Source organism: Pelophylax lessonae (assembly GCF_965119305.1).
Source record: "Pelophylax lessonae genome assembly, chromosome: 2".
NCBI classification, from domain to species: Eukaryota; Metazoa; Chordata; class Amphibia; order Anura; family Ranidae; genus Pelophylax; species Pelophylax lessonae.
The window spans coordinates 223,247,429-223,259,911 of record NC_138769.1 but is presented as its reverse complement, the minus strand read 5'-3'; the positions used below and the strand labels follow the sequence as shown (position 1 = coordinate 223,259,911).

Below are 12,483 nucleotides of genomic sequence, written 5' to 3'. Positions count from 1 at the left end.
CAGGGGGGTGCCCTGAAGGAAGCTAACAGTTTATAGATGGAAGGCTGGGGGGGGGGGTGCCCTGAAGGAAGCTAGCAGTGTATAGATGGAAGGCTGGCAGGAGAAGGAAGCTAGCACTGTATGGATGGAAGCCTGGCAGGAGAAGGAAGCTAGCAGTGTATAGATGGAAGTCTGGCAGGAGAAGGAAGCTAGCGGTATATGAATGGAAGCATGGCAGGAGAAGGAAGATAGCAGTGTATGATTGGAAGGCTGGCAGGAGAAGGAAGCTAGCAGTGTATAGATGAAAGGCTGGCAGGAGAAGGAAGCTAGCAGTGTATGAATGGAAGGCTGGCAGGAGAAGGAAGCTAGAAAAATATAGATGGAAGCCTGGCAGGAGAAGGAAGCTAGCAGTGTATAGATGGAAGTCTGGCAGGAGAAGGAAGCTAGCAGTGTATAGATGGAAGCCTGGCAGGAGAAGGAAGCTAGCAGTGTATAGATGGAAGTCTGGCAGGAGAAGGAAGCTTGCAGTATATGAATGGAAGCATGGCAGGAGAAGGAAGCTAGCAGTGTATGATTGGAAGGCTGGCACGAGAAGGAAGCTAGCAGTGTATAGATGAAAGGCTGGCAGGAGAAGGAAGCTAGCAGTGTATGAATGGAAGGCTGGCAGGAGAAGGAAGCTAGCAGTGTATAGATGAAAGGCTGGCAGGAGAAGGAAGCTAGCAGTGTATATATGGAAGCCTGGCAGGAGAAGGAAGCTAGACACTGATAGAATGATTTTGCTACACCCCCTGAGCAGCAATTTAAAACAAATAGAGTGTAGCGCAACTTTAAATAAAAATAAAAAGTGCAATCAACAATACATAAACATGTTTTTAAAATGTCCCAAAAAAATATCATAGATAGCAATAGAAGTCACGCTGGGATGCTGGACTTCTGCTATTTTATTTTTGGGAACATTATATTTAAAATTGAACAACACTTTTTTGTTTTAGGTAGGTATAACTTGTTTACTTCCACACAAAAAACAAACAAATCACAAAAAAAAAAAAAACGAATAATACACAAAAACAAAAACAAAACAAAAACAACAATTTACAGTAGTTGAGTAGTTGTAGTTGAGCTACACTTGATTATCTATTACAAAAAGAAACAAGCAAAAACAACAACAAAAGAATACAAAACAACAAAAACACCCACCAAAAAAGACCCTTTACAGCAGTTGAGTAGTTGTAATCGAGATACACTTTATTTGTTTTAGGTAGGTATAACGTGTTTATTACTAAAAAAAAAACAAAAAACAAAACCAAACAAAAAAATAAAACAAATAATAAAAAAACTCCACAAAAAAAACTAACCCTTTACAGTAGTTGAGTAATTGTAGTAGTTGAGCTACACTTATTTGTTCAAGGAAGGTGTAAAGGTATAACTTGTTTATTTAAAAAAACAAAAGCAAACAACAACAAAAAAACAAAACACATAATAAAAACCCCACACAAAAAAAAAGACCCTTTACAGTAGTTTAGTTGTTGTTGAGCTGCACTATATGTTTTAGGTAAGTATAACTCGTTTATTACCTAAACAAACAAAACAACCAAAAAAACAAAACAAATAATTAAAAAAACACAAAAAATTACACTTTACAGTACTTGAGCAGTTGTTTTAGTTGAGCCACACTTTATTTGTTTTAGGTAGGTACAACTTGTTTATTGCTGAAAAAGAAAAACAAACAAAAACCCAAAACAAATAAAAAAAACACAAAAAAACACCATTTACAATACACTTTATTTGTTTTAGGTAGGTATAACTTGTTTATTACTAAAAAAAAATACAAAACAAAAACCAAAACAAATAACAATAAAAAAAACACAATAAACAACCCTACAGTACTTGAATAGTTGTTTTAGTTGAGCTACACTTTATTTGTTTTAGGTATGTATAACTTGTTTATTACTAAAAAAAAAATAGAAACAATAAAAACCAAAACAAAACAAATAATAAAAAAAAAAAACAACCATTTACAAAAGTTGAGTAGTTGTAGTGGAGCTACACTTTATTTGCTTTAGGTAAGTATAACTTGTTTATTATTTAAAAAAAAAATACAATAAAAAAACACAATAAACGACCAATTACAGTACTTGAACAGTTGTTTTAGTTGAGCTACACTTTATTTGTTTTAGGTAGGTATAACTTGTTTATTGCAACAAAAAGGAAAACAAACAAACAAACCAACAAAAACAACAACAAAACCATTAATAAAAAAACACAAACAAACGACCTTTTCCAATCATTCAAATGATTGGCATTGGACATAACCTTGAATGATTCTAGAAATGAGTGCAGCAGAGTCAGATGAGGGACACCTGAGGATGAGGGAGGGAGGGTCCCTAGAAATGAGGGCAGTAGGGATGTATGTGAGATGGAAAGAAGGGATGTGTGTGTGTGCTCAGTATTATGAGACAGTGTCCCTGTATGGAAACACGATGATCAGTTGTATGAATGAGTCACATGTGTGAGTCAGCTGTCACAGGCAGAGCTGTCACATCGGCTGCCTATGATTATAAAGACACAGACGTTCCCAAGCAGAACTGATACACGATCACTGACATGTGCAGCAGCTACAGGTTGGACGATCAGGACGATGTATGGATGGAAGCCTGGCAGGAGAAGGAAGATAGCAGTGTGTATTGATGGAAGCCTGGCAGGAGAAGGAAGATAGCAGTGTGTATTGATGGAAGCCTGACAGGAGAAGGAAGCCTGGCAGTGTATTGATGGAAGCCTGGCAGGAAAATAAAGCTAGCAGTGTATTGATACAAGCCTGGCAGGGGGTGGGGGTTGCCCTGAAGGAAGCTAGCAGTTTATTGATGGAAGCCTGGCAGGAGAAGGAAGCTAGCAGTGTATTGATGAAAGCCTGGCAGGGTGGGAGTGCCCTGAAGGAAGCTAGCAGTGTATTGATAGAAGCCTGGCAGGAGAAGGAAGTTAGCAGTGTATAAATGGAAGCTAGTAGTGTATAGATAGAAGCCTGGCAGTAGAAGCAAGCTAGCAGTGTGTTGATGGAAGCCTGGCAGGGGGGGGGGGTGCCCTGAAGGAAGCTAGCAGTGTATTGATGGAACCCTGGTTTAAAGATGGAAGGCTGGCAGGAGAAGGAAGCTAGCAGTGTATGAATTGAAGCCTGGCAGGAGCCTGGCAGGAGAAGGAAGCTAGCAGTGTATAGATGGAAGGCTGGCAGGAGAAGGAAGCTAGCAGTATATAGATGGAAGGTTGGCATGAGAAGGAAGCTAGCAGTGTATAGATGGAAGGCTGGCAGGAGAAGAAAGCTAGCAGTGTATGAATAGAAGGCTGTCAGGAGAAGGAAGCTAGCAGTGTATAGATGGAAGCCTGGCAGGAGAAGGAAGCTAGCAGTGTATAGATGGAAGGCTGGCAGGTGAAGAAAGATAGCAGTGTATAGATGGAAGGCTGGCAGGAGAAGGAAGCTAGCAGTGTATAGATAGAAGCCTGGCAGTAGAATCAAGCTAGCAGTGTGTTGATGGAAGCCTGGCAGGGGGGGGGGGGTGCCCTGAAGGAAGCTAGCAGTGTATTGATGGAACCCTGGTTTAAAGATGGAAGGCTGGCAGGAGAAGGAAGCTAGCAGTGTGTTGATGGAAGCCTGGCGGGGGGGGGGGGGTGCCCTGAAGGAAGCTAGCAGTGTATTGATGGAACCCTGGTTTAAAGATGGAAGGCTGGCAGGAGAAGGAAGCTAGCAGTGTATGAATTGAAGCCTGGCAGGAGCCTGGCAGGAGAAGGAAGCTAGCAGTGTATAGATGGAAGGCTGGCAGGAGAAGGAAGCTAGCAGTATATAGATGGAAGGCTGGCATGAGAAGGAAGCTAGCAGTGTATAGATGGAAGGCTGGCAGGAGAAGAAAGCTGGCAGTGTATGAATAGAAGGCTGGCAGGAGAAGGAAGCTAGCAGTGTATAGATGGAAGCCTGGCAGGAGAAGGAAGCTAGCAGTGTATAGATGGAAGGCTGGCAGGTGAAGAAAGATAGCAGTGTATAGATGGAAGGCTGGCAGGAGAAGAAAGCTAGCAGTGTATGAATAGAAGGCTGGCAGGAGAAGGAAGATAGCAGTGTATAGATGGAAGGCTGGCAGGAGAAGAAAGCTAGCAGTGTATGAATAGAAGGCTGGCAGGAGAAGGAAGCTAGCAGTGTATGAATAGAAGGCTGGCAGGAGAAGGAAGCTAGCAGTGTATAGATGGAAGGCTGGCAGGAGAAGGAAGCTAGCAGTGTATAAATTGAAGTGGGCAGGAGAAGAAAGCTAACAGTGTATAGAAGGAAGGCTGGCAGGAGAAGGAAGCTAGCAGTGTATTGTGTATAGATGGAAGGCTGGCAGGAGAAGGAACCTAGCAGTGCATAGATGGAAGGCTGGCAGGAGAAGGAAGCTAGCAGTGTATGAATGGAAACCTGACAGGAGTAGGAAGCTAGCAGTGTATAGATGGACCCTGGCAGGAGAAGGAAGCTAGCAGTGTATGGAAGGAAGCCTGGCAGTGTACGGAAGGAATCCTGGTTGTGTACGGAAGGAATCCTGGCAGTGTAAGGGGCAGGTTGAGGAGCTGAGACTGAGCACAGAGCGGTCTGTCCCTCCTTAGCGCGCGCCCCCTCCCTCCGTCCGTCTCACAGGTGATAACTGGCAGCGAGCCGCGCGCTCTCTGTGGGCGGGACCTGTGCGCTGAAGGCTGTGGGAGGGGCCGGAGCTATATAACGGGGTGCGCACGCAGACTGCTCGGCTCCCTGGGCTGAGTGAGCGGCGAGCATCAGGTTGCCAGTAAAATCTAAAAAAAAAAAAAAAAAAAGAGGGGGGGAAGAAGCAAGAAGAGGCAGAGCGGGGAGGGGAGCCGGCGGCTATAGTAGCGGGGCTGAAGAAGGAGGAGGAGGGGGCCGCCGCTTCCCCTGCCCGCCCTCCCCTCCGCTCACCTTTATGGACGAGCACCTCAGCCTCCTGCACTCCCCTCCGCCGTCCTCCTCCAGGCACCGCACTAACAGTAACATTGTGAACCCGGGCTACACGGACGGCGGGGAGCAGGAGAGTATGACGGTGGTGGCGTGTGATAACCTCCTGGAGGAGGCGGCCGCCCTCCCGGGACAAAACTCCTCCGAGGGCTACGAGCAGGACGAACACGAGTGCTGCGAGCGGGTTGTCATCAATATCTCCGGGCTCCGCTTTGAGACCCAGCTGAAGACCTTAGCCCAGTTCCCCGACACCTTACTGGGCGACCCCAAGAAGAGGATGAGATACTTCGATCCGCTCCGCAACGAATACTTCTTCGATCGCAACCGACCCAGCTTCGATGCCATCCTCTACTACTACCAGTCCGGTGGGCGAATCCGCCGACCAGTCAACGTGCCCATTGACATCTTCTCGGAGGAGATCCGCTTCTATGAGCTGGGCGAGGAGGCCATGGAGAAGTTCCGCGAGGATGAAGGCTTCATCAGAGAAGAGGAGAGACCTCTACCCTCCAATGATTTCCAGCGCCAGGTCTGGCTGCTCTTCGAGTACCCAGAGAGTTCAGGTCCTGCCAGGGGCATCGCCATCGTCTCAGTGCTGGTCATCCTCATCTCCATTGTCATCTTCTGCCTGGAGACTTTGCCCGAATTCCGGGATGACAAGGAGTACAATGGGCCGCCTGTGCTGCCCCAGCTCAACAGCACTGGTCCCTTCCTAAGCAGCTCCTTCACCGACCCCTTCTTCGTGGTGGAGACCCTGTGTATCATCTGGTTCTCATTCGAGCTCCTGGTCAGGTTCTTCGCCTGCCCAAGTAAAGCCACCTTCTCCAAGAACATCATGAACATCATTGACATCGTGGCCATCATCCCTTACTTCATCACCCTGGGCACCGAGCTGGCAGAGCGCCAGGGGAATGGGCAGCAGGCCATGTCTCTGGCCATCCTCAGGGTCATCCGCCTGGTAAGGGTCTTCAGGATCTTCAAGCTGTCCAGGCACTCCAAGGGCTTGCAGATCTTGGGGCAAACCCTGAAGGCCAGCATGAGGGAGCTGGGGTTGCTCATTTTCTTCCTCTTCATCGGAGTCATCCTCTTCTCTAGTGCTGTCTACTTTGCCGAAGCTGATGACCCATCTTCGGGCTTCAGCAGCATCCCTGATGCCTTCTGGTGGGCAGTGGTCACCATGACCACAGTGGGCTACGGGGATATGCATCCAATCACCATTGGTGGCAAGATCGTGGGCTCCTTGTGTGCCATCGCTGGGGTGCTCACTATTGCCCTACCAGTGCCCGTCATAGTGTCCAACTTCAACTACTTCTACCACCGGGAGACCGAAGGTGAGGAGCAAGCTCAGTACCTCCACGTTGGCAGCTGCCAGCACTTGTCCTCCAACGAGGACCTGAAGAAGACCCGTAGCAATTCCACTCTTAGCAAATCGGAGTACATGGTGATCGAGGAAGGGGTGAGCCCAGGGCCCTTCAAGCAGCCCAGCTTTAAAACTGCCAACTGTACCACCAACAACCCCAACTGTGTGAACATCAAGAAGATCTTCACCGACGTGTAACCATCGCACCACCGATGGATGAAAGGGCTCCACCAACCAGCCGATCTGGAGAAATGTCACCACCATCGACATCAGTGTCTCCCACTTTTTTCATTTTCAAGGGGAAGGAAGCTGTGCCCACACTCTATAGGAGATCTCAAGTGGTGCTAGTAGGCAAAGACGTGCCAGGAGGCTGCACATCTCTTTTTTTTTTTTAGTATTTACAAACAAAAAAAAGGGGAAAGTCCCTATATTTTGTTATTTGCCATCAAATGAAGTGCTGCTTTGTAGTCTACAAACTAGCAAACAGTTGCTGTCAACAGATCAACATTTACCTCCAAAGAATTAATTTATGTTCCTTTTTTGAAATTTGGAATATTACAATTATGATCATCATCTCACCCTTTTTCTGGAGACCACATGAAAGTTCAGAACTTGTGAACAAAGCTTTTACTCTATTCGGTAGGTGTGCTAAGCAAATTTGTTTTTAATTCGTTTTTTTTTTATTTATAATTAATTAATTTATCTTATGTTCCTTTTTTAAAATTTGGAATATTACTATTAGGATCATCATCTCACCCTTTTTCACGAGACCACATGAAAGTGCAGAACTAGTGAACAAAGCTTTTACTCTATTCGGTAGGTGTGCTAAGCAAATTTGTTTTTAATTAGGTTTTTTTTTTTATAATTAATTATTTTATATTATGTTCCTCTTTTTTTAAAATTTGGAATATTACTATTATGATCATCATCATCTCACCCTTTTTTTCTGGAGATCACATCAAAGTGCAGAACTTGTGAACAAAGCTTTTACTCTATTCGGTAGGTGTACTAATCAAATTTGTTTTTAATTAGGTTTTTTTTTTTTTTATAATTAATTTATCTTATGTTCCTTTTTTTAAAATCTGGAGTATTACTATTACAATCATTATCTCACACTTTTTTTGTGGACACCACATCAAAGTGCAGAACTTGTATCTGCAAACAAAGCTTTTACTCTGTTAGCAGCTAATCAAATTCGTTTTTAATTAGGTTTCTGATGATGATGATGAATCTATAGCATAGCTATATATATATATATATATATATAAAAAAAAAACTATGTAGAAATCCTTCTCTGATTAGTGCCAAGTTTCTATTGTTGTAAACCATAAGGCTGAGGAATGTCCCTGCCTTGTGTGGATGCTGTTATGTGTTGACAGTCTACATGCCAGAAGAAGATTAAACTGCTGGACTTGCTTTTCATCGGAAGTTACTAATTCTGACCCCAGTGATGCAGTTTCCATAGCAACCTGGGGTTTCCTGAGAAACCCAGTTGTCATGGCATCCTTGTTTCCATAACAACCGATCCAGATGGTTTCCAACTTACAGAGACGCTGCTGCTGTTGGGGAAAAAAGAAAAATGCTCAGAGAAAGTTGCTTCTGGGGAGATTTACGAAAAATGGGAACCTCACCTGCAAACAAGGAGATGTGGAGCCAAACTAGACCACACTGTGAAGGGCACGCTAATGCTTCCAAAAAACGACGATGGAAAAAAATCATTAAAACAAAAAGGATTTATAGGAAAAGATAAAGAAGGAAATTGATTCTAATGGAAAAAAAAAGATCCTCAGTTATATCAAGTCTTCAGTGAGGAGCAAAACATACAACAGGTCTTTGTCCAGATAAAATCAGCTGTAGCATTCCAATAAAGCACTTTATCAGCGGAAAACACATCAGCACTTACATGACTTTTTATAGCAAATGATCAAGCCTTATGAAGAACAATAAGAGGGTCTTAAGGCAACTAGCACTGCAAGTGTCTGCCTGTTTTTGCCAGACCTGGTCACCAGGGAGTGATGGAACCTTAGAAAGGTGAGAATTTTATTTACAAAATGTTACTTATTGTCTTTTCTTGTCAAATGTTTTTTGATGCTATTTACAGCCCATTCAGACTGGCGCGACACGACTTTGGGGGGCGACTTCAGCGCGACTTGCAGGGACTTCACATAATGGAAGTCTATGCAAGTCGCTCCCAGGTCGCCCCAAAGTAGTACAGGACCCTTTTTCTAAGTCGGAGCGACTTGTGTCGCTCCTATTAGAACGGGTCCTGTGCTAAATGGCGAGCAAGCGACCGCGACTTGTCAGACGACTTGGTTGCCTGACAAGTCGTGCTAGTCTGAATGGGCTCTTAAACTTCTCTTAGTTAGTTATGGTTGTTTCTGATATCTGTCTCTTTTTAAAGTGGTTGTAAATCTCAGACATAAAATAGGAACAAAGCATATCCCTCTGTCGCATGAGTTCACAATCTGTGGCCCTTCAGATGTTGCAAAACTACAAGTCCCATTCTGCCTTTGGGAGTCACGCTTGTACCCAGGGTCGGGACAAGGGGTGGGCAGGAGGGTCAGTTGCCCTGGGCGCAATGGTTTATTGCAGGGATGGGGAAGCCTTGACCCCAACCCTAAAGAAAGGGGGGCACAGTTTGACATCCTTGCTCTGGTCGCTGGATGACCTTGTCCCGCCTCTGCTTGTACCTGATAGCTTTTCAATGCCTCATGGGACTTGTAGTTCTGCAACAGCTGGAGGGCAACAGGTTGGGCACCTCTGCTCTATTGTGTGTCTCAATTAAAAGCGCTAGGTTTCATTTCTGCTTGCTGCCTCATTCCTCTGCTATCAGCATGAATCACTTTGACAAGTTTTCCTGACACCAAGAGAAGAAAGGTGACAGGGGTGGTCAGTGCTGGGAGAAGGTCATCCAGTGCCCAGGGCAAGGATGCCAAACTGCGCCACCCCTTCTCTTAGGGTTAGGGTCAAGGCACCCCCCCCCATCCCTGCAATAAACCATTGCACCCAGGGCAACCGTCCCTCCTGCTCACCCCTTGTCATGGCCCTGGGGGAGGTAGTTCTGTCTGATTGACAGCCTTAGCTTTTTTTCTTGTGTGCTGTGTAAACGGGGATTTGTCCCTTCCTCTCTGAGCTCTTCAGAGTGTTATATTAGCTCCCCCCCCCTTTTTTTTCTGATAGCTCAGACAAGCTTTATAAGTTCAGCACTTTGAATGGATGAAGAGAAGAGTGTAGTTAAAGTTACAACTCATGTAGTCAGATTTGTTTCATTTCTGTATATCACCTGATGCCAGTAACTTCACTGGATATACAGTATGTGAGGGTTTTCAACCACTTTAACCCCTAGGCGCGGACGTAAGACAAATATGCAGCCCAACTAGACTGGGCTTTTTTTCTGTGAGCCGCATATATTTGCGTATCTCCCTTTGTGTTGGGAGCACGCTGCAAGGTGCATTCCCAGCATAGGGACCGGGGTCTCACCGAGAGCACCGGGCCCCATTCTAACGATCATGACCAGAACGTCTGATACTGGGTCACCTGATCACTGTGATGGCCTCTGGTTGGCAATCACAGTGATCAGTCACTGTGAAGCCCACCCCTGTGTTTTCTGTCTCTGTGAATGGACATGAGTGATACAATGTATTTTTTCTCTGTCTTTGCAGAGATAGAAAAAAAAAGATGTGTAAAAAAAAAAAAAAAATATATATATATATATATATATATATATATATATATATATATATATATATATATAATAATAATTAAAAACCTAGATCAAGGTTTGATCTAGGTCAGTTCCACAGTTAGTGTTTGGACCAAAGTCAGGGTCAAATGTCAAGGTCAAGGTCAGTATTTTTTGGACAGTTTTTTTTATTTTTTGTTAGTATCAGTGTCAGTTACTGTCAGTGCGTTTTAGGCAGGATAAAAAAAAAAAAAAAATATGCACTATTGTTTCTGGGCTGTACTACAGGTACATACAACAACTAACATACAAAGACGAGCAGAAGAACAGACCCAAATTTAGAGGTTATAATAGAGAAAGGGAGAGAAAGGCACCACGTCCCAAGTAATGCGTAGAAGGAAAGGGAATTGGGGAGGGCGTATATGGGGGACTTTTTTAACAGGGTGCCAACATGAGAGAATATATGCTAAAAGCATGTAATATAAAAAATATAATTTTTATTGAGAAAGCAAACGATTAAAAGATGTAAACTGTATTTCGACAAAGAAATCAGTATTACAACAAAAATTGATTCCAAAAGCCACATGCGTGTTACAATTATAATTGCACAGATACAGTTTATTGTGTTCTACACAGGGGTCTTTCCATAGCAGTTTATAGACCCTTATTACCAGCCAGAAGAATGTCCTGGTTAGCGTCTGTGTAGGGATGAATGATGCCCAGAACTATAGCCCGACATGTTTCGCGGCAAGGGCCGCTTCCTCAGGGGCAGTTGAGGGATTGCACAAACATCAATACAATAACTAAAGAGAAAAAACAGTGTAAGTAACATGTGAATCACAGTACATAAAGTCATATACATATCATACTTTGCATATACATTCTATTATAACATTTACAATGAGAAAATGCATTACAAGCTAGTTGGTCATGAAGAGAGGGTCTGGATATACCACACCTGAGATAAAAGCAATCATCTGCACAGCAAGCCTGGAATCAGGACCGCAAGGTAGGTATGTCCCCCCCGGGGCGAGCACGGGAGCCGACCAAAAACAAAGCGGTTGATCGAACAGGTCTAAGTCTAAATGAATATATGAAAATAATGAGTACAAACATTTTAAGTAATATTGTTCCCAATAGGGATTATTTAGATAAGGGATTTAATTAGATGTGAATAGGTATGCGATTGTTAGGCCAACCATTATATAATATAGACATTAATCAAGAATCTTACCCAAATCGCTTGGAGTAGTATCTTGAGGGCAGGGATCGGGGTAATGGAGACCAAATTCCCAAAAGAGGAACAAAAACGGTCCACAACACGGCCAAATAGGGAAGGTGCCAATATGGCGTCCTCCGTGGCTATAGGGTAAATAAAATAATAAAGGTAATAGGAGATGGCTAATAATTAGCACATAGGTTACATATAAATGAGAAAAAGGGAGGAGGGAGCTTGCTATTATATATTATGAGAAATACATAGGCCGCCATATATCGGTGGTGGTCAATTATCATTAATTATGCAACAATATAATGGAGGGGGTTACAGTATAGATATGGAGGCAAGAGGCTTCGTCCATCGTAGGTGGAGACATAGCTTGTCGCCAAACATGGGGGCCTAACATGTATAAACAATGGTACAGAAGATGGTCCAATAGAAAACAAGTTCGCATACCTGGTGCTAGTGGAAACAGCGTCTCCCGTCCCTGCTGATGCAGTGGGAATCACTGAGTCCCGCCGTTTTGTTGAGAAGGCTCCACCTCGGCAGCGTCATGACGTCACGGCGCTGCTCAAGGCTGACGCCGTGAGTGCACGCGCACATTATACGCGCATGCGCACTGTCCAATTAGGCCGGACCACATCCGAGGGAGGGTGACGCCATGCCCCAGCCCCTCCCCTTTGGGGCGGGCTGGTGTGTCCAACATGGCGCGACCCTCCCTCGGATGTGTTCCGGCCTAATTGGACAGTGCGCATGCGCGTATAATGTGCGCACTCACGGCGTCAGCCTTTAGCAGCGCCGTGACGTCATGACGCTGCCGAGGTGGAGCCTTCTCAACAAAACTGCGGGACTCAGTGATTCCCACTGCATCAGCAGGGACGGGAGACGCTGTTTCCACTAGCACCAGGTATGCGAACTCGTTTTCTATTGGACCATACCTACCTTGCGGTCCTGATTCCAGGCTTGCTGTGCAGATGATTGCTTTTATCTCAGGTGTGGTATATCCAGACCCTCTCTTCATGACCAACTAGCTTGTAATGCATTTTCTCATTGTAAATGTTATAATAGAATGTATATGCAAAGTATGATATGTATATGACTTTATGTACTGTGATTCACATGTTACTTACACTGTTTTTCTCTTTAGTTATTGTATTGATGTTTGTGCAATCCCTCAACTGCCCCTGAGGAAGCGGCCCTTGCCGCGAAACATGTCGGGCTATAGTTCTGGGCATCATTCATCCCTACACAGACGCTAACCAGGA

General features: G+C 44.4%; 1 protein-coding gene across 1 annotated transcript; it reads left to right on the top strand.

The window, feature by feature from the left end:
- Positions 1 to 4,624: 4,624 nt before the first annotated feature.
- On the top strand, positions 4,625 to 6,737 carry LOC309545461 (potassium voltage-gated channel subfamily A member 3-like). Its single transcript, XM_082244665.1, has one exon. The coding sequence runs from the start codon at positions 4,929 to 4,931 to the stop codon at positions 6,513 to 6,515; it is 1,587 nt and encodes a 528-aa protein (XP_082100791.1). The 5' UTR covers positions 4,625 to 4,928; the 3' UTR covers positions 6,516 to 6,737.
- The last annotated feature ends 5,746 nt before the right edge of the window (positions 6,738 to 12,483 follow it).